The sequence below is a fragment of the Pantherophis guttatus genome, chromosome 2 (assembly GCF_059756535.1).
Source record: "Pantherophis guttatus breed Tessera chromosome 2, ASM5975653v1, whole genome shotgun sequence".
NCBI lineage: Eukaryota > Metazoa > Chordata > Lepidosauria > Squamata > Colubridae > Pantherophis > Pantherophis guttatus.
In genome coordinates, this window is record NC_142064.1 from 17,201,836 (window position 1) to 17,228,766 (window position 26,931).

Below are 26,931 nucleotides of genomic sequence, written 5' to 3' on the forward strand. Positions count from 1 at the left end.
GACATGATAGTGTCCTCAAATATAGCTCGACATAGATAACATTACTGTTCACAACTGGATAATAACCCTCTCTTCATTCTGATTTAGAATGAATAAAGCAGAAATAAAAAATGTATTTAGTTTTTCTTTTAAGCAGCAGTACACCTTTGGATCATATTGTATTTAGTTTAGTTTAGGATGCACTCCTGCTTTTTGGCCTCCATGCGTTCCATTTTCGGAGGCCAAAAGTGGGATGCGCGGAGGCCGAAAACAACGCACACAGAAGCTGAAAACAGGACACACGGAGGCAGAAAACTGGATGTGCGTGAAGGCCGAAAACGGGGCGCAGAGGCTGAAAGCGGGACACATGGAGGCCGAAAACAGGATGAGCAGAGGCCAAAAATGGGATGAGCAGAGGCCGAAAATGGGTCATGCAGAGGGCGAAAATAGACACATGGAGGCCAAAAACAGCTGGTGGGTGGGGGCTGGCGGGTGGGTGGCGCTTCAGCAATATTTGCTCCATAAGACGCACAGACATTTCCATCCACTTTTGGGAGACAAAAAAGTGCATCTTATGGAGTGGAAAATACGGTATATTATCAAACATTCATACACACACAGCTTATATGAGGTACGATTCCGGTTTTCATCACTGAAGTGACATAGTAATTCTTCCACTCTACAGTTTTGACAAAATTAATGGATTTTATTTACAATTTTTTTTTTTTTTTGCTCCAAGATTACAACAGAAAACACGTTTAGTGAAATCTCATATTAACAAAATCCACTGATTTATTTGTAATGGCAGTAAAATGGAACAGACTGACAGTCTCTGGTTATGGCTGAGTGACCTTCCATGAGTTGAAGCTAATGTGAAATCCCACGCTGAGTGTGTGATAAGGCCCTTCCAGCATCTTGGTTGCATCTTAGTGGCTTTCTCCTTTTTTTCCTACCACCTATGAAATAGAAAAGAGAAAGTTACCTCTTGAAGAAAAGGCGGATAAAATAGATCCTCTCATTCAAAAGAGACTACCCGAGAAGGAACTGCGATTTCTTTCCAACAGGCATATTAATAAGAGATGAGAGCGAGGATTAAATGGAAGAGCTTTTTAATTTTTAGCTAAGAAAGCACGGCTCTATTCAAATGATGACAGGGATGACAATCAGATCAAAACATTGTCTTCCTGAGCTTGGTATGAGATACAGCTCAATGTGCATCACCTAATTTATTACTATGAAACAGCACAGAAACTTGTAACACAGCGTAACTATTTTTCTCCAATGGCTCCACAATGTTTCATATTAAGGTTAAATTCTACAGTGGGGATCTGCAACTTCTACGATATGCTCACGAGGACAGAGGTATCTTAAAACTTTGGTAGGTCAGTGTGCATTCAATAAAATACGATATGCTCACGAGGACAGAGGTATCTTAAAACTTTGGTAGGTCAGTGTGCATTCAATAAAATGTTAGTTTGTAATGTATCTACGTCAGTGACATCGTAAAGCTTTGGGTGACACATTGGCATTCATCAATACCTAAGAACTATTCTTGAGAGCAACCTCGTTCTTGATTTATGGAGGCTGCATTAAAATGGGGTGTGCTCTCACATGGCCTCAAAAGTCTCCAAAATCTGTCTGAGAACGACGTGGCACTCCCATGTGACCCCCCCCCCCTGCGTGAGCTGCACTGGCTCCCGGTGGTCTTCCGGATGCGCTTCAAGGTTTTGGTTACCACCTTTAGAGCGCTCCATGGCCTACGACCAGGGTATCTACAAGACCGCCTTCTGCCACCAGTAGCCTCTCACCGACCAGTACGCTCCCATAGAGAGGGGCTTCTTAGGGTGCCGTTGGTCAAACAATGTCGATTGGTGGCACCCACGGGGAGAGCCTTTTCTGTGGGAGCACCTGCCATCTGGAACGAGCTCCCCCCGGAGATACGGAGGATCACTGATCTGCGCGCTTTCCGCCGTGCCCTCAAAACATTCCTATTCCAGCAGGCTGGCCTGGCCTAACCTCTTTTTTAAACTGTTTTTAAATTTTTTAAATTTTAAATTTGTCTTATAAAATTGGGGTTTTTAAATTTTGTTTTCTGGGCCAAATTATTTAATTGTATTTTAATGGTTTTTTAACATTTGTATTATATGTATTTTATCTTTTGGCTGTTCACCGCCCTGAGTCCTTCGGGAGTAGGGCGGTATATAAATTCAATAAATAATACTAATACTAATACTACTACTACTACTAATAATAATAAAGAACTGGGTGTTTTCAGAGGGGTCCTTGGTGGTCTCCGAGCTTGGTTGTTTTCTTGGAAACATTTCATTACCCAAATTAGGTAACATCATCAGTGACATCAACAAACTAGGTAACATCAGCAGCACTGATGATGTTACCAAGCTTAGGTCATGAAACGTTGGCAAGAACAAAACCAAGCTCAGAGAGCACCAAGGACCTCTCAGATCAACCTTGAGCTACAAATACTCTCCTTTATCAGTTTTCAGAAGCTTGTCAGGCCACAAAAGAGCATTCCCCTGAAACTGTTTCACGAATGGAGGCCTGGTGCAATCGGGAGCAGCCTCAGGTAGGCCGTTGAGGCCTTCAACAGAAAGAGAGTATTGCCCACCTGAAGTGTGTGGCAAATCCTAGGGAGTGCTAGGCCATTCCCCAAGACTTACCCTCCCCATTTTGAGTAGCAGCAATACTTCTAGGGCCTCTACAGGTAGTCGACTTATGACCATAATTCAACTGAATGTTTGCATGGCAAAGCAAGGCAGTTAAATGAGTTTTGCCCCATTTTACAACTTTTCCAGAGTTATTAAGCGAATCATTGAAGTGAATCATGCGGTTGTTAAGCCAATTTGGCTTCCCCCATTGACTTGGCTTGTCAGAAGCTTTCTGGCACATAAACTCTTAAATACACTTTCATGGATGTGGGATGTAGAAGTGGGGAAGATAACTGAATCCCATTCAGGTTTCTCTTGTTCTGCCATTTGTCCTTATGTGGTCATTGGAGATGACACTGAGGAACTGTATTGGTCTTCTCCTGGTCTACTATTCTGTCTACTTTCCATCATGTTCACTGGGAGAACAGAAATTGATACAGTGCGCTCCAAACATTAATGTACGGGAATAATCTCCCTAGACAAGGGGTGTCAAACTCCATTTCATTGAGGGCCACATTAGGGTTGTGTTTGACCTCGGGGGTCCAGGATGGGCATAGCCAGCTCGATGTTGTGTCGGGGGCACCTACGGTGACCTGAGCGCTCTGCCAGAGAAAACAGGCTCCTGAGCTCCGTTTTCAGCTGTGATGGCCTCCTGCAACCCTCTGTCAGCAAAAAAGGAGCTCAGGAGAGCCATAAGTGGCCTGCACGAGGTCTGTTTTTCGGCTGTGACAGTCTCCTGCAATCCTCTACCGAGCTCCACTTTTGCTGGCAGAGGCAACGCTGGCCGGTCCTTCACTGTTTCCAGGACGGCCCCGTGGGCCAGATATAAGCACCTTGCAGGCCGGATCTTGCCCCTGGGCCTTGAGTTTGACTCCCCTGCCCTAGACAAACGCTCGATTTAATGAGGCAGTTTCGAACACCTCAACTTTGTATAACACAATACTGAATTCTCAAAATAATAACTGGTAAGTGCTGAAGTGAGGTATCTGCTAATTGGAACCAGCATACATAAAAATAATCAATCATCATTCACTATATAAGCCATTAAAAAAAGAAAAGAAAAGGCTAATCTTTAGAATAGATATAATGGCATGCAGACATTGGTGCTCAAAAATACTCAGGCTAACAAAGAATTAAAATGTCATGTAACAGTACAGAAGGAAAACAATAAACAAGTTAAGATTTAATTAAGCATGTTATATAAAAAGCCAAATTAAACTAGACAGAAATGTGAAACAAACATTTATTCCTTGGCTTTGATTAAAGCACGGTACTCTGGTTTAGATTAGACAGTTACAACCACAAATTAGACAATTATGATGTTAGCAGAGGTGCATCAATCACCCCTCCCCCGCATAAAAATAATCTATACCATTCAGAAGGGGAAATGCTCAGGTGGCCCATGTGTATTATCTGAAAAATTAAACATTTCAGCATTGATGTTTATCAACACAGTTAGGTCTATCTGAAGAATTCTTAACGACAATATCTCATATCTATAACGATAAAGGAAAAATAACAGTGTGTTATTTTTTATTTCTAATGCCTCATTATTTGGGCACATTTTGTTTATGAATTGGGCACATCCCATGCAACATGTATGAATTAATCATTCAAAAAAACCCCCACGTTTAAAGTTCTGGGTGGGAAATTCCTAATCTGATCGTTTTTAGGAATTGAAACTTGCTCTCAACCTGCTGCCCAAGTTTTTTTTTTTGACAGACTCCATTCAGTGATGGTACATTGTGATTAAAAGCACCACAGAGCAGGCTGGATTTCTAAATGAATAATGAATATTGATGTGAGTGGAAACACCCAAGTGATATTCATTATGCTGGGGAAGGAAGAAAGAAGGTTCCTTATTTAGGCAGCAATTGCTGAAGTACATTTTTTAAAAAAAATAATTATCTTGTTTGAATCTATCTACTAAGATGGAAAGCTCTCCCAAATTTCCAGACATTTTAGGATTACAATTCTCAGAATATCTAGCTGGCAAGGCCATCAGACTGCAATTTGATAGGTATGGTCCCAATCATATATGAAAACAGAAAACATATCTGATGGCATATCCGATGGAAAACATATCTGGTGGCTTCCTACCTTCTGAAAGAACCATCATGCTGTATTGTAAGTTAAAACACCATAAGAAATATTTTTCCACAGAAAGTAACAATACGGATAAAAGTAAATTGATTTGTCAGAGAAAATTACAGTTGGAGTTACAGGGTCTCACTTACAGACAACGCCTTGAAGGGCCCATAACTCAAAGTCACAGCCCAAGACACTCTCAATTTCAGTGTCTCGTTCTCCAAAGTAGCTCAGAGAATTGACCAGCCAGATCTAACAAAACTGGATAATCTAGCTCAATTTAAGGCAGCCTGATATATGTTCTGGACCAGCAAAATGCTATTATATCAGTTTAACCCATTGAAAGATCCCTGCCCTGAGGGGCTCTGTAAGAACTTGGAAATCCTGTCAGGAAAGGATTAGCTAGAGATAATTCAGAGAGAACATGGTTGCACCCTTCAATTTCCTGTGAGGACTGGCACAAAAAAAAGGCCAATGTGGTGAAATGTTGAAGCATTTAAAAGAAGAGGAAGGCATTTCAAAACCAAAACAGCTCATTAAAAGAAGAATTTAAAAACCGCATGGTAAAAACAAAGACAAGTCCATGAGGAAAGAATGAGGAAGGAAAGCTGTCCCAGAAGATGGTGAGCAGGAATTGATGGTACCAAAAGCAGTGGAACTGTGCAAATGAGGAGCAGAGGGAGCAGGCAGAAAGGGGCGGTGGAAAGAAAGCTCATTTAAGAACAAAAATCTTCTGCATTTTTATTTCTTTGGGCCAGGGAAATGCTGAAAAATAATAAAATAGAGTGTTAACAATGAAGCAGAGAAAATAAGTAGCCAATGAACAGGGGAAAATGGGAATGCCATGCCAAGGAGAGCTACATGAATTTCACATGCATTAGCCCCCTCAAACACCTTTCATCCCAGAGAGGCAGGATAATTCTTCCTCGTATGGAGATTATTAATTAAATTATTTTAATATCTTAATTATTAAATTCATGATTAAATTTAATTAATTTAAAAATTAAAACAGTATTAATATTTATTTAACTACTGTATTTTTCAAAGTATAAGACGCACTGGAGTATAAGATGCACCTTAGTTTTTGGGAAGGAAAATAAGAAAAAAGCTGATTGGTGGATGGATGGGTCTCCCGGAATACCCCCAATCAGCTGTTCCCAGAGGTGAATTTTAGCAACAGGTTCATTGGTTGTGAGCTCTGTGCCTTGCTTTTTTTCCTGCCTCTGAAACTTCTGAAACTCTGTTTCAGAAAATACTTTTTTTTCCTGCCTCTGAAAGCCTCTGAAAGAGCTTCAGAAAAAAAGGCTTTTTTCCTTTCAGAGGCTTTTTTTATGAAGGACTATCTGTACTCTGTTCAATCTCCTTTCTTTGGTATTAGTATGTAGATTAACCTCTTCCGATCTGTTGGTTATTGTGTCATTCTCCGGATTTATTAACATAGTTTGGTTGGAACCTTTACTGATTCTTTTTTTGTTGCTTGCCATCTTATTTAAGATAAAAGCCTTTCAGAGGCTTTTTTTCTGAAGCTTCTTTCAGCCTCTGAAATCTCCGTTTGCGAGGCTGGGCAGAGCTACATTCGGAGTATAAGACGCACCCAGATTTTCTCTCTCTTTTTGGGGGGGAAAAGGTGCATCTTATACTCCTAAAAATACGGTAATTCATTTTAATTTTTTAATACTTATTAATTTAAAAAGCCAAAGCTAAAAGAAAGTAGCCAAAAGGGAGGCAGGGCATGCCATATCTTACTTAGCATAAGTGAGAAAATCTCTCTGCCCCCCCCTCCCTGCCCAAATTTAAACTTGCATACAATGAGTAAAAATAAACATGCAGCGAACCACAATTCCTAACTCTGGATGCAAGAGATGAGGAGCGAGTTAAATCTCAAGATATTGATATCTGATTTGTCTGCCAAATGTTTCCAGAGCACTTTGGTCTTTTCCATTACATTCACAACAAGTACTATAGATTGTAGTAATTGATCCACCAATGCCCAGGGTTAGAGAGAATGGTGGAAATCTTCCTTGGATATGGACCCATTCATGCTGCAAGTCTTTAAAATGAGGCCCAATTTACTGGAGAGATTTTGGATTAACTTTTCATCAACTAGTAACCCAGCAAAGAGTAAGAAGAATCTCCATATATTTAGATTCTCAGGAAAAGGTGACTGTGATACACAGACAACTTTTTCCTATCAGCTTTTCAAGTCACATATTCCAGTAAGAAAAGGGGTATTTAAAAGTAGATCCAGAAACTGTTGAATTAATATAATCACCTCAAAAAGCCACAGTTATATTTTCCATGCAGAATTTTATTATATGATAGCTTGGGGTTTAAAGCTAGCATTTCAGATTAAGACAGGAAGCCCCTAGAAGCATAAGTATTACAGGTAGTAGAAATGTACAAATTAGTTGATCACAGAATCAACTACTGTATTTCAAAATATTCCAGAATGTTCTGTTTCCCTCTTGGACCTTGCCAAACCCATCTCTGAAACATGCAGTTCTGGAGGTGCAGTGTGAGATGTTATACACATAATGTTCTGGACAAAACAAAATTGTTTCAGGGTTAGAATACCTTTAAAACATTTCAGAAGATTTATTTCAAGGAAACCCCTCTCCCCATTGTCCCTGAGGTAGTTTGCCCTGGTCCAAAGGGAAATGGAAGATTCACAAGTCCCCCTGAGTGGTACATTTCCAGATTGTGGAGTTTTGCTCATTCTTAGAGTTTAATAAGTGAAGTTATTCTGGCAAGTTAATAGTCCTGAAAAGGAGTAGATGAAGAATTTACTAAGAGGGATTGAAAAAGCAAAAGGGAAATGAAAGCTGGACACTTTTTCTCCCCTTCTAAAATCTAGGAATCTCCTTCCTACAACCCCAGAATTAATGACTCAGTGATAGGGTATTTTCTAAGGCCTCTCATCCTGAGATCTCATAGAAGACTGGAACTAACAGATCAAAATAAATGAATGGCATGTTGCCACGTAGCCAAGATATTTTGAACTGCAACTATGAATGCAATCCTCATCTTGCATTCATGTTAGCTCTACTTAGTATTCTATACCTCAGAATTAAAGGAGGACAAAGCTAAGTTGAGGATCCAGTTTAGCCCCAGGAATTTCTCAATTACTCTTTGTTTCCAAGCGTCTTTCCTGCTGTTTATTATGTACCACAAATTAAGAGGCATCTTTAATTATACCCTCCTTCACATCATTAAAGGGGATTTGGTAGAATTCTCAGCTACTTTTACCTTTCTTTTTCAAAGCAATAGCCCTAAAGCTTCAGCTCCAGAGCTGCCTCTGCTAAGGATAGGCCTACAGGCTATGTAATGATCACTCCAGGTAGCAGAGTCAACTGCGGTTGCTGTTATTCACCAAGAAAAGCAATTCTAAGCAAGGAACTTTCGACAAAGGAAGCATCCTATCACTTCTAGTCTCTCTACCTTTCTAATGTGGATCAAAGAGAGCTTCCTGGAGTGGTGCGGTGGCCTAGAGGTGGAGCTCTCGTCTCACAATCAGGAGTTCGATCCTTCGTAGAGGCAGATATTTCTCTCTCTCTCTCTCTCTCTTGGCACAATGAGAATATATATCTGCTGAACAAAGCTCCTCATTGTCGACAGGAAGGGCATCTGGGCAGTAAACACCCTGCTAGCTCCATAGTTGCCCAGACTCCTCTCTGCAAGGGATTATGGGGTCATTAAATGATGATCAAAGAGAGCTACCTGGGTTTTTTTTTTAAAAAGGGGGAGGCTAAAAAGTATTGACTGGAGAAGGAAACATTTCAAGAGAAAAATCATTGTCATAACTCCTCTAACATTTGTAGATAAACATGTACAATAAAACTTAACCTTTGGAATAAGAAACAATGTTTATATAAGCCTCAAACATTTCAGAATAACGTCATCACACACCATGCATATTTGTAAGGTTTAAATGCATTCCTTAAGTCAGGATTCCCAAAAGAATGATTGACTACTCCCGTTTTCTGCTTTCAACTTCAGAAACTTATTGTTTAAGGCACTTTAATTACATAATCAACAAACACCGATTTCTTCTGTACTGTGTTAATCCAGAATTATTATTATTTTAAAAAAAGCAGGCTTATTGCTAGATGATGATTTTGCTGATTCCTTCTAAAACTTGGGCCATGCGGTTAGGTGAGTTCTGCTGGTTAATATGGTTATCCAGGAGTTGGATTGCGTTTAGAGTCTTGGGTATTTAGTTTTCTTAATTATTATTTTTGTGGTTTTGACCTCTGTATTTGGCCCAAAGTCACTTTCGGAAAAGGGGAGGCCTTAACAAATTGTTTAAATAAACAAACAAATGGTGGCTTCACTGTACAACTAAGAATCCAGTATCAACGCCAGTTTTGCTGTCCCAAAAAGATCAGGTTCATTTTATTCATTTTACAGAAGTAATTTTTTACTTTTGAAGTAAAAGAATTTAAAATTTCTTTCTCTTCTGAAAAGAGAATTTAAAAAGTATGCATTGAAGGCTGAGAAATTAAGAGTGGTTAAGCAGGAGCAAAGAATCATTGTGAATAAAGAATATGCTCATATTATATTACTTCTTCAATGGTTTTCCTGGCTTCTTACATTCTTTCCTCAAATTCAGTCTGGCCTTTTAGGGGTAAGTGGCCACTCATGGAAATCTCTGGCTTAAGCAGTTCTTATATGTTTTTTAGAGCAACCATGCAGTCTTTGGCTCTTTACAGAATAAAGACTCCAAAGAAACAAATTCAACTTATTCTTTTTGAAAACATTGCCAGTTATTTTTGAATATATGTATAAGATTCACACCATATTCAAGATATAATTGTTTCTTGTTTTGAAGCCAAGTTTGAACTTACCCGCTTGAAATCATTCATGTTTGTTGCTTGAACTGGTGTTCCAATAAATGTAAAATATGCAATTCTTGTTGTTTCTTCATCACCTTGATTAGACTGGACAAATAACTAAAAGGGAAGAGACAAGCACTGAATTATTATATGTAAAAGTGTCAACAATCCATGAAAGATCCACATTAAAAAAAAAAATACGAGTTAAAACCATGGGATAATAAAATAAACTCAATTTTAAGTCCGCGGAATATAATTGGTGAGACTCAAGCTTGCTTGCAGCTAACTTTGAACATGAATTCTAGGATGCCGGTACATATTTCAAACTACAGTTTTGTTCAAATTGGCACAGTTGCATTACTGAGAAGGGAGTCAAGACTTTGTACTCACAGTTACACTGTTAACGTTCTGAAATTTTACATAGCGAAGCTGAATTATGCTGTCTTCTTTAATATCATCTGGTGTTAGTTCCAAAGCCTGAGTGGGTTCACTTCTTTCTGCCTCTTCAAAATCCATTGATCGAGGAAGATTGATAAATATTTTTACATATTTCGGACCTTGACCTATAATAAAAACATGATCAATCCTTTTCAGAAACCTAGACTCTACTGACAAACCATTAAGCTCAACATGAAAGGCAAATGCCACTATCAAGGCAAAATCTGGTTTTATTTACATGACTACGCTTATGGTTCAATTATTTAATGAGAATAATTACGTATTATTACATTATGTATGTTGTGTACTCAAAGGCAAAGTAACATGAAAAACAACATGGTTCCATTACAAGACAAATTTATCTATGTGACTTTAGAATGCGATTGTTTTAAACAGGGCTGGATAGTTTGTTTTGCCAAGTTCTGCATGCATTGATTGTATTTTCAATTAATTAGTTCTAACTTTGTCCTGCAATGTGGAGAACAGAGAACAAAAAGCAGAAAACTGTAGCTTATCTTTGTATTATTAAAATCAACATGGAATTAAAAACAATACCAATGGAACTTTTCTTTGAGGAATAATCTGTTTTGGTTTTTTTTTACTTACCATTATCAGGCCCTTGACATTTCATAGAATAAAGCTTGACTGGTTGATTAAAAGCTACTGTTATAAGCAGCTGTGGGGGAAAGAGGAAAAAAAAAAAGATTAGAACAGAAGGTCCAAATGTATGGTAGACAACACATCACTGCACAAATTTTGGGTTGTAGCTACATCCAAATGAGAGCAGGTGATTTGAATAAATACACAGACGAAAACACTTGCTCTATTGAAAAATAAACAATTATTGTCCAGACAAATTTTTGAAAGTTGTAATACCTGTTCATCACAGTCTGATTCCAAGAAGGTAGAGTCTTTACGTAAACAATTATCAAATCCGTGTTCATCACTTTCATTAAGACACTCACATCCAGCTTTATTAACAAATGGCATCAAGTCCATCTGGAAGGAAAAGATAGCAGCTTTCATTACTTGGCTGTTCTGCATAAGGTACTACCTAGAGCAGTGTTTCTCAACTGTAGCCTCTTGAAGATGTGTGGACTTCAACTCCCAGAATTCCCTAGCCAGCATATTCTGGGAGTTGAAGTCCACACATCTTCAAGGGGCGAAGGTTGAGAAAAAGAGACCTAGATATTCTTAAAACAATAACAGGTTAATAAAATTGTAAATAAATTTGAATTTTTGCCAAATGCAAAATAAGGGGCAACAGAGGGGAACCCTATTTATTTAGCTGAACACACAAACTTTTGCTATTCTGGAGCTGTCCATTTGTGGCAGGCAGTTTTAAAACCAACTACAGGTATCTTGTTAACAGGTGGAAGTAGTTGCCTGGTGTCAAAGTCAAAGCTGCTAAACAGTACATTCTGTAAACTATTAGCATGATTTATTTCCAGGGGTGAAATGTAAAATTTGTTACTACCGGTTCTGTGGGCGTGGCTTGATGGGATGGTGGTAATGTGATTGGGTGGGCATGGCCAGCTTTTTTTTTTTTTAACTTTTCAAAGCATTTTTTCTAATGCTTTGAAAAGCCTCTGCCGATCAGGCAACTCAGCTGGGATCGTCAGAGACTTTTCAAAGCATTTTTTTTACCACCTCTTCAGCTAAGAGGTTGCAGAGAAAAATACTTTGAAAAGCCTCTGACGATCCCAGCCCGAGCCACACGATTATCAGAGACTTTTTTTTTACTTTTAAAAGCATTTTTTCGTCGGAAGAGGTTGTAGAAAAAATGCTTTTAAAAGTAAAAAAAAAAAAAAAGCCTCTGATGATCATGCGGCTCAGCTGGGCATGGGGGGGGGGGGCGCAGGGATTTTTGCTACCGGTTCTCTGAACCACCCATCATCGCTACTGGATTGGGCGATCCGGTCCGAACCAGGAACATTTCACCCCTGCTTATTTGCATTGGTTGCCGGTTGCCCGCCGGGTGAGATTCAAGGTGCTGGTGATTACCTATAAAACCCTTCATGGCTTAGGCCCAGGATATCTGTCGGACCATCTGCAACCAGCAAAGCTCCCCATTGCCCGGTGCGTTCTCACAGGGAGGGCCTACTCAGGGTGCCGTTGGCTAGACAATGTCGGCTGGTGGCCCCCAGAAGTAGAGTTTTCTCTGTGGGGGCTCCCACCCTTTGGAATCAACTCCCCCTGGGTCTCCGGTTGGCCCCTGACCTTCGCACCTTCTGCCGCAAATTAAAAACATGGCTGTTCAAATTGCCCAGCCTGGACTGACGGGGTTTGGATTATTTTAATATGTTTAATATGTATTTTAACATGTTTTATCTGGTTTGATTTTAATTGTTGTGAGCCGCCCTGAATCCTATGGAGATAGGGCGGCATACAAATCAAATAAATAAATAAATAAATAAATTTCCATTCACACTAGATGCAAGGGAGTCTGGTGTGGTATAGGCAAGATTTGCAAATTGAACTGGTGCAAATTCAAGTGGCCTATATCCATGGGGGTTATTTACATAAGAAAGATTCATTTGGAAAGGTAATCTGGGATATATTTACATTACAGGATTTGTCTCCATTTAGCTGTGAATTTCAAGTACTTAACATCTCAAAAGTGATGCAAGTTTTTTTTTTTTTTTTTGCATTTAATGTAATTCTAGGTTTCTGCAAATACCAGCCTTCAGCAAAGTGTAATGGATTGCATTTGCTAATACGGAAAAACAAACTCACAAGGCACTGCAATTCCAAAGAGCCCACCTACTGACCTCCTGCCCAGTCAGTAACTCTATTAGTATTTGGATTGAGAGGCAAAGACTGAGCAGAATATCAAATGCTGCTTAGAAATTGCAATGAAAGTGACAGCTCTAGTTGAGTGTTTTGTCACATTAAGGTTCTCATTTACACACGTGTGTCATTCTTGCTGTCAAACAAGATCGTGATTTGCAACATTCAGGCACCCAGAGGTAAGACTTGAATAAGGAAAACATGATAAGTGTTTGCTGAGAGCAATTACCTCTCAGCCCTGGAGCCAAGTCTAAAGATGGAGTTTGACAAAACAAAATATAAAAATCCTGTATAAATTCTTCATTTCTGGATCCATGGGACTGATGGGTAAGAATTACAATGGAGTAAGGATTTCTTCAAGCACGGTAGAGATGCTGCCCCTCTCCCTGATCAGGATTGTATCTGCACTAACGTTTCTGCCAAGCTATAATGGCTCTTTCCTTTTACAGAAAAACCCTCAAAAGAAAGAACTAACTAACAAGGAATGGCATACAGATCAGGCTTTTAGATAGAGGGATAGATGGATGGATGAGATATGGTAGGTAGGTAGGTAGGTAGGTAGGTAGGTAGGTAGGTAGGTAGATAGAGACCACGGATGTCAAACTTGCGGCATCATGTTGCTGTCACGTGATGTATCGTGATGTTTTTCCCCTTCACGGAGCTGGGGTGGGCATGGCCTGTGCATGACGCATCCGGCCTTTGGGCCGCCAATTTGACACCCCGATATAGACACACACAAACTGTATTTGTGACTGAGATTGGGAACAGCTTTGAAAATGTTCTAATATTCTGAAATTGTTTCTAGCAATGGAGAGAAAAACCTCAGAAATCTCTGAAGCTGGGAAAACAGCTCTTGTTTCTATACAAACGCTGCACCCCAAAAAAACATTCTTGTTTCGCAGTGCACCATATTAGCCGATTACAATAATGTTCAAATAAGATCCACATACGTATCCCTTTGGAATATCGGCATCCTCATTGATTCCAGGATCGTTTTCTAGGTGCTGTTTGATTTTATCTTCTAATCCCGCTGCATCCGCACCTTGATACTGATCAATTCGCACTTTGTTCCGGAAGAAAAGAAATGTCGGAGTTGCTGATATATTGTTAGTAGCAGCTGTACCCTAACATTGAAAAAAACCAGTAATTAGCATGGCATAGAAACATTTTAAAAGGCAGCTGGAGGCTGGGGGAGGGGGGGGGCAGCTTGGCTCAGCTGCAGCTGGTGTACCAATTGTGACCCTACCTGCAGCGGGAGGCCCTTGCCACACTCATTTGCACACTTATTACTCTCTTGGATCAGTGCAATGTGCTCTACAAGGACCGACTTTGAAGAGTGCTTGGAAACGGTAATTGGTACAAAATAAACTGGCTGGCACATTAGCAATTCAAAGTGTATTTATTTTTTTATAAGTTATCAAGATGGCAAAGATATCTAATATTCTTCCTTCTTCTTATTTTCCCCACAAAACAAGCTGAGAGAGTGAGAGACTAGCCCAAGGTTACCCAGCCAATTTTCATACCTACGGTGGGACTAGAACTCAAGTCTCCTGGTTTCTAGCCTGGTGCTTAAGTACTAGACCAAAGTGGCTTCTTATAGCACTTAACTCACAGTTGCTGCACTGGTTACCAATTACTTTCCATGTTTCCAGATACAGTTCGAAGTGCTGACTGTAATCGATAAAGCCCAACTGAGGAACTTAGCAATAGTCCTTAGATTTATATACCGCCCCATATTGCTTTACAACATTCTGAGCGGTTTACAAATGCCAGCGTATTCATCAAGGACCATCATATTCCATCAATTAGCAACCTAGGAAGGATGGAAGGGCTGTGTCAACCTAAGTCAGGATCGAACTCCTTGCAGGGGGCAGAGTTAGCCTGCAATGCTGCATTTTAACTGTTGAGCCACCAGGGCTCCTAACAGGAACTTAACAGAATCACCTTCTCCACATGGACAGACTTGCCTAACTTGTCCTGTGCACATACTACCAGCATCTGTTGATGGTCCCCAGAAAGATGGGGTGGTTTAGGATCACCAGCAAAATTTTGTGCCTGCAGTATCCATATTAGGAAATTGCTTCTTTCTGGAAAGTAATTCCATTATTTCGGCACAGTACTCTACTACAGAAGTTAAAAGACTGGATACATTGATTTCTGACTGCAAACTATTGTGCTTCTTAAATGTGATTAATGGATTACTCTTAACTAGGTTTTGTCAAGTTGGCCTATTTAAACATAACTAAGAGATTCCACACCACAGTTAATGAAGTAGCTAAAGAAAAAAAAAATTCAAATTTTTCCTTAGACTGATACTCAATGTACAGTAAAAGTAGAAAAAGAGCACAATAAGCTTGCAAGCTTATTGTGGCAGCAAGGATGACTTAGACAATTTATTAGTACCGAAGAATAAATGGACGGTTGGATAGTTAATATATTTTTAAGAGTTCTATCAATAATAAGCCATGATTGACTTCCTGATATACAAATCTATAGTCTTCCATTATGGTAATTACGTTTATTGAAGTAAGTGGGTTCCTAAATGAAATTTATTTGCCATTTCTAAATCTGTGACAGTCGTTCGTTCATAATCAGCCAAATATACATACATAATACTACATACCTGGCACTGATGTACGTCAACTTCCAAAAATGTTGCTTGGGGATATTTATTGCTCAGAGCATTGAAAGCAGGAGCTACCCTCAAACAAGGACCACATCTGCCAAGGGGAAAAAAAAAGGAAAACACACAAATGAACAACACTATTTGTCATTTGGGTAGCTACAGTCACCCTAGAGATTCAGTTAATAATACAAACTGGAACAAAGAATAAATGAAGATGAAGATTGGTACTGGAAAAAGCATTTCTTCTCTGCCCTGTCCTCCACAATGTATATAAAGCTGAAAAAAAATATAGAGGCATCACCAACCTCAGTTGAAGAAAAATAGAATATACCAACAGTTTCCTACCTTCTCTGACTACCATTTTATTACAGTTGATAAGGGTGGATAAAAAAAAATCAGATTTAAAAAAAAATTAAATTGGATTTTTTGATTTTTATCAAATTTATTTTAATAAAATAATTTTGGAGTAAAAATCTATCTAAAGATAGTTTTCTATTTAAGATACATTAATCATTTAGTTTATTCGGCATGAAATGGAGCTTAGTTATGTAGCATGAGGCTATATATTTTGCAATATTGAGGCTGTTGGTGAGTCAACAGCGGGTCAGAGGAGGAGCCGCTGCAGGACAGAGATGACAGTTGCTTTTTAAAAATTATGATTTAAATCGAGTTGATTTAAATCAAGCCTTTTTACTAGTGATTTAGATCAAATCCATCCTGCAGTTGATGCCTCCTTTACAACCTGTGGAGATTAACTCCCAGAATTCCTGAGCTAGGCAATGCAATCCTGTGCTAAACCCTTCATTTTTTGCTAGAGATTTCCAAAAAGGAATTTGCACCATAAACATATACTCTGGGAACCAACAGGGAGGAGTCATCTTCATTCTCTTTCTCCCACACAAACTATCTATACTTCACTGTCTTTTACTCCTCTGGAATGACCTCTCTATCACCCAAGAATCCAGACTACATTATTTATTGTATCCAGACAATATTATTTGCCATCATTTTATAGGTGCGCTCCAGTGTCAAATGCCCCTAACACTTTAAACACTTATATCTTTTTTTGGATAAGATTCAGCCCGATTCTGAATTAAATTCTGTTTCACTATAATCCCATAAATACTCTCTCAATTTTCAGAAATATATCTCAGGCAATGTTTAAAGCAGGGTGGATTTGATTTAAATCACCATTTAAATCATGATTTAAATCACTAGTAAAAAGGCTTGATTTAAATCAACTCAATTTAAATCATAATTTTTAAAGAGCAACTGTTATCTCTGCTACTCCTTTGACCCACTGTTGACTCACCGATAGTCCCAGTGTTGCAGAATATACAGCCTCATGCTACATAACTAAGCTCCATTTCATGCTGAATAAACTAAATTTATTTATTTATTTATTTGTTTCAATTTCTATACTGCCTTTCTCCAAATAGGACTCAGGGCGGTGAAATTATTTATGTATCTTAAATAGAAAATTATCTTACGATAGATTTTTACCCCAAAAGTTTTTTATTAAAATAAATTCGATAAAAATCAAAAAAATCCGATTTAAATAAAAAAAATCCGATTTAAATCAAAAAAATCTGATTTTTAAATTTTTTTTTTAAAAAATCATTGATTTATCCACCCTGGTTTAAAGGTCATTTCAACCAAGCACACTGAGAGAATAGGCAACTAAAGGCCTCTACTAAAAAACCATGCAAATACAATTGATCTAGAAAAGATACCCCACGTCCATAAATATCTCACAACTTGTTGACAGAACGAGAATTTTTGACTTCATTCTATTTTTTTTTTTTTTTGGTCTGTTAATGGTCCCATAATCCCTTACATTGGGGTGGAGTCGGGGCAACTAAATGGAGCAGAGTGTTTACTGGCCGGATGCCCTTCCTGACGCCAATGCGGAGCTACATTCAGCAGATATATTCTCATTGTGCCCAGAGAGAGAAATATCTGCCGCTACCTAGGATCGAACTCACAGCCTCCTGATAGTGAGGCGAGAGCTCCACCTCTAGACCGCTGCACCGCTCTTTTGACCTCATTCTATGACTTTCATAAAACAAATGCACAAAAGCAAATTACGACAACAAATTGCAATGAAGGTAGTCCTTGACTTACAGCCATTTATTTAGTGACAATTCAAAGTTATAACAGCACTGAAAAAAACGGATTTATGATTGGCTTTCATACTTATGACCGTTGCAGCATCCCCATGATCAGAATCTAGGTCAGCGGTTCTCAACCTGGGGGTCGCGACCCCTTTGGGGGTCGAACGGCCATTTCACAGGGGTCGCCAAAGCCCTCTCTCCCCCCCCCACGCCTTCACTCACCCTCACTCTCTGCTCTGTTGGATCGCCGGCCGTTCGTTTACCCCGCCCACTCCCAATCTATTGCTGCCTCTGATGGCTAGAGGAAAAAAACTGTTTAAATTCTTGCCGCGGGGCTTCAAAGGGCCGCCCGAGAGCCAGTGGTGCAGCCGAACCCTTTGTTAAATTGCTGGCTTGCCCCGCCCCTCCGCACCACTATTTATTGCCAATAAATAGTGGTGGGCGAGGGGCGGGCGAGCCAGCAATTTAACAAACGGTTCGGTGTTTTTTGTAATTTTATTGGCCCCGGGAGCTTCAGCAGAGGCTAATTAGCCCTTGTTTAGATCGGCTCCCGACCCCCAGCTGATTTGCTCTCAGCTGTTTTGCTCAGAGCTCTGCTGCTTGCTTGGAAAGAGTGCAGATTTTTTTCCCCCTAGCTATACTGAAAAACGAAAGAGAAAGTAAAGCAGGCTGTTGGCTTTGCACGTTGGAAAATTAGGCAGGCAGATTTCTTTTTCCTCACCAAAAAAGGTAGGTGCAAACAACGGGAAATTTAGGGAAAAAGAGGAGATTTTAAAACACAAAAGAAAAAAAGCTCTATTTAACTAGGGAATTGTAATAATTGAGATACTATTAATTGTATATTGTGTTGAAAGCAGAAATGGTTAAGTTGTGGTTTGGAGGAATATATGGGGGAAATTATTTGGTTTATTATTATTGGTAAATATAATTAATTGATTTTAAGAAATTGGATTGCATGGAAATAATTGGAATATTCATGTTCATATTGATTAATATACAAAAAAGGTAGTTATATAACTAATTGATTTATATTAAAATGTTGAATTTATATTAAACAACTGTAATATTACATAATTAACCAATGTGAGGATGGATATAAAAATAGATGACAATGGGAAGGGGTATAATATAGAATAGAAGGGAAAAATTGAATTTGATTAAGATTAGAGATGAGGATGAAGGGTAATATTGGTTTTTTACAAAAATAGATGAGGAATAAATATGGCAAAAAGGAAATATAGAAATTGTAAATTTAATTGAAATGACTAAACACTGTTTAAATTTATGAACCGGCCAAATACTCTGTTCAAAGAAAATACATTGTATGTTTGTATGTGTGTTTCTAATTATTGTTATTTATTCATATTTGTTCTCTTTTATTCTTTAAAGTTTAACAATTCATTCTTTATATTTGTTTGGGGTTGGCTTTCTTCCCTTTCATCTTTTTTATTGTACAGCAATCTTTCTCCTCAAACCTACCACCTCTCTCTTTTCTTTCCTTCTTACTTTCTCTTCCTCACCCTCTTCTTCTCCTCCCTACTTCCTCTTCCTTTCTCCTTCCCCTCCTCTCTTCCTCCCTCTCTTACCCTCACTCCTACTCTAATTTCACTTCCCTTCCTTCATCCCTCTCTATTGCTGTATCCTTTTATGCATATGGACTACTCAGAGGGCTGAAAAAGTTATTTCTGACTGGTCCTCGCACTTTTGACCAGTCTTCGAACTTATGACTGTCCTCACATTTTACGTTTTTGCCCTATCTTGTCACCATGGTGAAGAGAAGCAGTTGTGAAATGAGTGACACATTGTTAAGAATGCTACAATGGGCATAAATGATGACCAGTCATAAGTGCGAAGATCGGTCAAAAGTGCGAGGACCTGTCAGAAATCACTTTTTTCAGCCCTCTGGGTAGTCCTTTTGTGCATATGGACTACTCAGAGGACTGAAAAAGTTATTTTTGACTGGTCCTCGCACTTTTGACCAGTGCTCGAACTTATGACTGTCCTCACATTTTACGTTTTTGCCCTATCTTGTCACCATGGTGAAGAGAAGCAGTTGTGAAATGAGTGACATGGTTGTTAAGAATGCTGCACGGGCATAAATGTGAGGATGGTCATAAGTGTGAGGACCAGTCAAAAGTGCGAGGACCTGTCAGAAATGACTTTTTTCAGCCCTCTGAGTAGTCCCTATACACATAGCCATGGCCACCCGGTCACATGACCAGCTAGCCACACCCACCCAGTCACATGACCTCCAAGCCACGCCCACAAAATAAGCCACGCTCACAGAACCGGTAGTAAAAAAATTTAGAACCCACCCCTGGTTGGGGGTCACCACAACATGAGGAACTGTATTAAAGGGTCGCGGCATTAGGAAGGTTGAGAACCACTGATCTAGGTGCTTGGCAACTGGCATGTACTCATGACTGTCCTGGGATCATGTAACCTTCCCAGCCGGCTTCCGATAAGCAAAATCAACGGGGGAAGCCAACTGGGAAGGTTACAACACTTAACAACTGCAGTAATTTACTTCACAACTGTGGCAAAAAAAGGTTTGTAAAATGGGGCAAAAGACACTTAACATCTGCCATGCATACAAAAGAAATGATGTGTGCAATTGTTGTCGTAAGTAGAGGACCATCTGTATATTTATAGCTATTTACTTATTTTTATCAGAATGAAACTGGCAGTGAAAAATAAGATGGCAAATTTCAGTTAAGAACTAGTCATTTAAAAAGGAAACAACGCTAAATTGTACGCCTAGCTCAATAATGATAATGTATTTAGTAATTTACTGTAAGCACAGATAGTCCTCGATTTACAACAGTTCATTTAATGATTGTTCAAAGTTACAACGGCACTGAAAAAAACTGAATTCAATTCAAATTCGAACATTTATTGTCAGAGTACCAGATGTGTACGAGATTGGCTGAGCCTCCCTTCGTGCACACACCCCCAACACAACTTACAGTGTAAGACAAAATGAAAATCCCCAGCCCAGTGAATCCTACTAATTAGGATTATGACCACTTTTCATAGCTACGACCTTTCCAGCATCTCCAAGATCATTTGACCAAAATTCAGATGTCTGGCAACTGGTTTATACTTATGACCATTGCTATGTCCCAAGGTCACGTGATCCTCTTTTGTGACCTTCTTACAAGCAAAGTCAATAAGGAAGCCAGATTCATTTAATAACTGGCTAACAACTGCAGGGATTCACTTAACAAATGAGGCAAGAAAGGTGGTAAGATGGGGCAAAAATCACTTAACCAATGTCTCACTTAAAGAGAAATTTTGGGCTCAACGATGGTCGTAAGATGAGGACTACCTGTATTTGAACAACTGAAGGAAAAAACGAAGCAAGATTTTAAATTAATAGAATCTGTACAGTGCACAACGACACCAAAACACAAAAACAAAGATTAGTTTTAAATACGGTTCCATTGTAGAACAGGGAGCAGTTTCTCACTCCAAATAATGCAGAACAGCAAGTTTGACAAGTCTAGTCTCTACTCTTTAACAGACCACAAGAAAAGTCAACCCTTCAGATACAACAATTATCTTCTCCTACTGCAATTGCTCAATCTAGTCTGTAACAGAATAGTTCAAAGGCTATAACAAATACTTAAATGAATAAAGAATACAGGTAGTCCTCGATTTACAACTATTTTTTATTTATTTATTTATTTATTTATTGGTTCGATTTACATGCCGCCCTTCTCCAGAGACTCAGGGCGGCTTACAATGTGTTAAGCAAGAGCCTTCATACTTTTGTATATACCTGCTTAGTAGGGCTTTTGGCCCCCCCAAGCGGTGTTCTTTTTTTATACAAAGTCAGTTTATTGCCCCCACAATCCGGGTCCTCATTTTACCTACCTCGGAAGGATGGAAGGCTGAGTCAACCTTGAACCTGGTGAGATTTGTACTCGCAGTAATTACAAGCAGCTGGCAGCTAAGTGCTACTTTAACAGCACTTTAGTCCGCTGTGCCACCAAGGCTCCTTTTTAGCCACTGTTCAAAGTTATAATGGCATTGAAAAAAATGACTTATGTCTGGTTTTCATACTTATAACCGTCACAGCATCCCTACTTAAGAGTGGTGGTCACTTTTCTCAATAAATAAATAAATGAGTATAGTATGGTGTTTTGGCTCATTTGTTTACTTGGATTCTCTATCTCAGTGATGATTAACCTTTTGGGTGCCGACTACCCAAAGCACACTCGCACGCTCGAATACAAGCGCACATGCCCGAACCCCCAAAATGCAATGTGAGCGCCCCATCCGTGCGCACTTCGCTGGTGTATGTGTCCTGCCACCCCTGTGCATGCGCGCATGCTCCCCTGCGCCCCGTTTTGACTTCCAGGCTGGTGCAGGAGGCTTTCCAGGCCCAAATGGGGCGAGAGGGGCTTCGCGTGGTGCCCCATTTTGGCTTCCAGGTTGGTGCAGGAGACCTTCCAGGCCCAAAACGGGGTGGGGGTGGGGCACACATGTGAACCCCCAAAATGCAATGCAAGCGCCCCCCACGCATGCACGACACGCATCCCCCACATACGCAAGAGACCTAAAGCCTAGCTGGCTGGCGGGAGGACCGCACACATGCACGGTGGAGGTCAGCTAGGGCGATGGCTGGCGTGCCCGCAGAGAGGACTCTGCATACCCCCTGTGGCATGTGTGCCATGTTTGCCATCCCATCCCTAGTCTATGATTCTGTATCCAACAGCAGCCAATTGCATTTTAACTTGTGCTATCTATATCTTGCTGTCATCCATGAAATTTAAAGAAGGAGCTATCAGGTTTCTTAGGCAGGCCACAAAAAAAAAAAAAAAAAGAATTGCAATAATGTTACTAGCCTCTTACCCGCTGCTTATTTTCAGCAACTGTTTTTCAAAGAATCCACCATCCATAACAGAAATTTACTGAGATGCTGTGGCCAAAATCCATCAGCACAATTTCCTCCAACACGAAAGTATCCAAATCTCTTCCAAAATGCTTTCATCCAGCAATCAACACTACACTTTTAAACGATGACAGCAGATTGTTATTAATCAGTGATGCTGGAAATATAAGATATTAAGTTATCTCTAAGTTCAATTGAATTGCAGCCAAAGCATTCATTGGTGGTTCACCAAGTTTGTGAGAAAACCCCGGCAGTGCCCAATAACACCAGAAAAAAAGGGGCATGGCCCAGATGTGTTCATTGATAACATTTAGGCTAATGTCTCTTTCCAGAATTGTAAAGTAGTGGTGACTTTCCCCCTTTTCTTTTTATATTAAATTCAATCTGTATGTCCACAACTTCTCAGTGCCCATAAACTGCAGAGCGAAATATGGAATCTCTTGGAAGTCTTCCACTCCGGGACGTTATATAAAAACAAAATGGCAGCTGGTTATGAACAGGCATGTCATTAAGAATAACATCTACATTCCAAGTGGAATGATGTAATCTCACTAATTGTGCTATTATATAAAACTCTTGTTTGAATGCTTCACCTTCCCATCAGAAAAATCACCGTTGGGAAGAGATTTATATTTCTAGTCATCAGAAGATGGATTTGGTACTTAAATGCTCTTCTAGCATTTAAGAGCATTTTAAATGCTTTCAAACGCTAGAAGGCACAGTTTAAGATTTCTTCCCAAGGAGAAATTCTGCTCCATTCAATTTTATGTACTGATCTTAGCTAAATGTTATTATTAGCTCCTCTTTCATCATTCAGAAACAACCAACTTTCAATTAGTAAGCTAATGTGGCAATAGAATATATGACTGTACAAATAGTCCCCATTTAATGACCATTTGTTCAGTGACTGTTCAAATTTATGACAATGCTGAACAAATGGTCATTAGAGGTAGTTGATCCTGAGTTATTGCAATTGCCCATGCAGTCACATGATCAGCACTGAGGTGCTGGGCAACCGTCCTGAGCTTCAACACATCCCACCTGCCTATTTTCCAGTGTGGCAAAATGTCTACCGCTGCAGGTCTGATAGAGGTCATTCTGAGGGAAATTTACTTCAGGTCTTGCCTCCTCTGTCTGGTTACTGGCAGGGTGTTTCAGCTATTGAGCTTGGGAGCCCCAATGTACACTTCCCTTTGTTATTAAAAGATGAGTCACTGTTTTCCCAATGCCTTCTTTCCTTCTTCCTGGGTGCTATAGGTAAGTCTGATTACCTCTCTTAAAAAAATTAGTCTCTTTATCAGAAGAGGAGGATAGCTGGAAAATATTTCCCAAGCATTCCTAGCCTGTGGACAGATCATAGAAATAGAGAACCTTCTCCATTGCAGGACTGAAAATAAAAATGAAATTGCAGTGTTTTTTCACTCCCCTTTGGTTCCTCCAAAGAAACCTGCTGTCTTTTTCCCACTCTTTTAATTCCTGCCTCTAAATAAGTAGATAATGGAAGTCAGTCAGAGCCCCTGGATGAGCTTTTGGAAGTGACTGGCAAATTCTCTTATGAAGAGTTTTGATCTCCTCTTGCCATATTATCATTTAGCGCTGGGAAAAGCATAATGGAAATCTTATGCCCTGCATAGAAATCAGGACCAGTCAAATCAACCCAGGCCTGGGCCACTATGTCAACTCACACCAATCTAGGACATTTCTAGCAGCTGTTTTTCTCTAACACAGCTCCATATTCAGCAGTCTTTGGGTTCCTCTACCATCATTCTCTTGGTGGGGGGAAAAGGAGATTTAGTTTACTTTTCCTGAGGCTGTCAGAGCACTCTTTCTGGTCTTTCTCTCTTGGAATCTTTTCTGCCAAGTTACCTACTTGCTTTGGTAGTGACCAATTCATAACTGGCTGCTATTGTCTAGCTAGTTGACCTGGCTTTATCTCCTTGTCCTCATATTCCCCAAGATTTTGGGAGAGCGTTCTTTGCATCTGCTAAAAAGTTGCTGTCACTTGAAGCCTAGCCTGCTGAGAAGGGAAGTTTTCAACACTGCTATACTGTGGAAAGGCTGAAAGCCTCCATGCTCTATTCTTCCACACATGAAAGCCCAATTTGGGTTCTTCCCCCATCTCCTTGATTGTTTTCCTGCATTGAGATACTGCCTCCTTCAAGGACATTGATCAGTGGGTATATGGCTGACAGGAGACCCTTTCCCTCAGAATGGGGAGTACTAGCTATTATTACCTCCTTCTCTTTCACTCAGAGCTCCAAAGATGCAGACAAAACCATTTCTATCTCTAAAAGCTCCTATCTCTAGGAGCAAACAAAAACCATTTCTATCTCTAGAAAGCAAAACAGAAAAGGAGGGGATGTTGTTCTTGGTCAGGAGGAAAGCTTAAGCCAATGTTTCTCAACCCTGACAATTTGAAGATGTAGCTGGCTGGAGAATTCTGGGAAGTGAAGTCCATGTATCTTCAAGGTGCCAAGTTTGAGAAACACCGGCTTAAGCCTTGCTTTCCAAGGAAAAGTTGCAGAGGTGTGTATGTCCACCTCACCCATTTTCATTTTACATTCTTTCAAAGTTTTGCATATCTGATATTATTGATCTTTGCCACACACTGGCTATTACGACTGCAGTCTCGGTTTGGATGCTAATCAATTTAAGAAGAGACTTAGAAGAGTGAGGAAAATCCTCAGGGACGACTCACACCCTGGTCAGCACTTCCTTTACCCTCTTACCATCGGGAAGAAGATATAGAAGCATAACCAGCCGCACAAACAGGCTGAAGAACAGTTTTTATCCACGGGCTGTCAGACTCCCGAATGCGAAATAACATATAACTACGTAGTACGATGAACTTGCAGGGCCGGGGCAAAGTGTAACATGTTCACACTGGTGCAATAGGACTGGGTGTTTGTTAATATGATCTATTGGGTTAGGGATTTTCGGTCTTCCTTGTGAGTTGTATTGTGTGTGGGGGGGTGCACTGAGGGAGCTCAACCAATCTCATTGTATATATGTTGTGCACTGACGATAAAGGTTTGAATTGAATTGTTGTCTCAAATTGTATAGGGTCTTCCTGCTTGGGAGGGGAGGTTTGGACAATAAAGAAAACTTTATTGTCACTTTGAATGTAGACTAATTAGCATACATTAAAAATGAAATTTCGTTGCATACAGCTCTTAAATGGTCACCACCTCCAATATACACTACATAAACATGACAAGACAAATAAATAAAATACAAAATCATGTATATACCCGCATATATTATATGACACAGAGAAACAACATTCCTGGATAGGTGGCTCAGTGGCCAAGATGCTGAGCTTGTCGATCAGAGAGGCAGGCGGTTCGAATCCCTAGTACAGGTCTCCTGCGTGAGGAGGGGGTTGGACTAGATGACCTCCAAGGTCCCTTCCAACTCTGTTACTGTTGTTGTTATTATTATTATTAACATAGAAGAGCTCCAAGGTCCCTTCCAGAATCTATTTCGATTCTGATTCAATTTTGACTTTTAACATATTCACACTAGAGTCACACATTTTGGGGCGAATGGTCCCCCCCTCAAAAATGATACTCCGGCTATTCATCGATGGTTCCTCGCTCCCCCAGAGAGGAAAGGGGATTCCACAACCCATAAGCCACCGCCTCAACACCCCCATGCCACCCACCCCCCAAAAGCCACCTCCTTCTAATGCGACCCGCGACGCTTGCAAGGCCGCTCGTGTGAACCCTTTGACGCGCGTCTGCTCCCTACAGGGAGGAAAACCCACGCGGGGAACCCGAAAGGGCGGCTCACCCTCTCATGGTGAACTTGGCCACCGCCAGCCGGCAGCCGGCGGCGCTCAGTTCGCTCTGGAAGTCGGCGTCGTTAGCGATCACCTTCACCCCGACCATCCCGGCAGCGACTCACGGGGCGTCGGGGGGGCTAAACGGCAGGAAAGCGCCGGCAGAAGCGGCAATTCGTCGCCCGGTATCTGCACAGTCACGGCGGGAAGGAGGAGGAGGAGGAGGAAGAAGAAGACGCCCGCCCAGCATGCACCACAGCATCTTTTGCGCAGGCGCGGGCAGCTCAGCCCTTTTTCCCGCTCCTTCCTCAATGAACCTTTCCCTGAGCGAGTCATTCAGGCTCGAGGGATAGAGTGGTGAAGGGGGAGAAAGGTTGGGCAGAGCCAACTTCCGGTAAGCGTGAAGGGAAAAAAAAAAAAAAAGAACGGAGGCGATTGGGCGCAGAGGCGCCGGTCTAAGCGTGTTGCCTCTCTCTCTATGGTGAGCCGCTGTAAAGAAGTGGGGAAATTGGAGAGCGGAAGGCCTCCTCGTTTTCAGGCGGAAGTCAACTTCAGCAAGGGTTTTTTTTAAGGTTCTGGAAAGGAAGCAAGGTTGCCATCTTGGTTGTGGGCATGAGATTTGTGAATTTAGAAATGCAGGTCATTTTGGTGAGATTGCGGAGCAGTTTTTCTCAACCGTGGCAGTTTTAAGACGTGTGGACTTTAATTCCCAGAATTCCC

The 26,931-nt window shown here is 40.4% G+C and overlaps 1 protein-coding gene across 3 annotated transcripts; it reads right to left on the reverse strand.

The window, feature by feature from the left end:
- Window positions 1–664: 664 nt before the first annotated feature.
- On the reverse strand, window positions 665–26,704 carry TXNL1 (thioredoxin like 1). 3 transcript variants are annotated; one of them, XM_034442486.3, is made up of 9 exons: window positions 26,223–26,579; window positions 15,417–15,513; window positions 13,744–13,917; window positions 10,880–11,002; window positions 10,610–10,679; window positions 9,956–10,128; window positions 9,578–9,682; window positions 4,018–4,058; window positions 749–935 (listed from the first exon to the last, which is right to left on the reverse strand). In XM_034442486.3, the coding sequence occupies exons 1-9, from the start codon at window positions 26,318–26,320 to the stop codon at window positions 929–931; spliced, it is 888 nt and encodes a 295-aa protein (XP_034298377.1). In that variant the 5' UTR covers window positions 26,321–26,579; the 3' UTR covers window positions 749–928. The 3 variants fall into 3 exon arrangements, with proteins under 3 accessions (XP_034298378.1, XP_034298377.1, XP_087741714.1); XM_034442487.3 differs by lacking the exon at window positions 4,018–4,058 and having other exon boundaries at window positions 665–935; window positions 26,223–26,704; XM_087885588.1 differs by lacking the exon at window positions 749–935 and having other exon boundaries at window positions 4,018–5,498; window positions 26,223–26,587.
- Between the last annotated feature and the right edge of the window lie 227 nt (window positions 26,705–26,931).

What these genes read in the sequence shown, in the direction of transcription:
- TXNL1 (XM_034442486.3), bottom strand. Translation starts at nt 26,320, where the DNA reads ATGGTCGGGGTGAAGGTGATCGCTAACGACGCCGACTTCCAGAGCGAA. An exon ending in ATGTCAAGGGCCTGATAATG is followed by an intron (nt 10,129 to 10,609) that starts GTAAGTAAAAAA and finishes TTTTTATTATAG; the next exon opens with GTCAAGGTCCGAAATATGTA. An exon ending in ACATGAATGATTTCAAGCGG is followed by an intron (nt 4,059 to 9,577) that starts GTAAGTTCAAAC and finishes TTAATTTTTCAG; the next exon opens with ATAATACACATGGGCCACCT.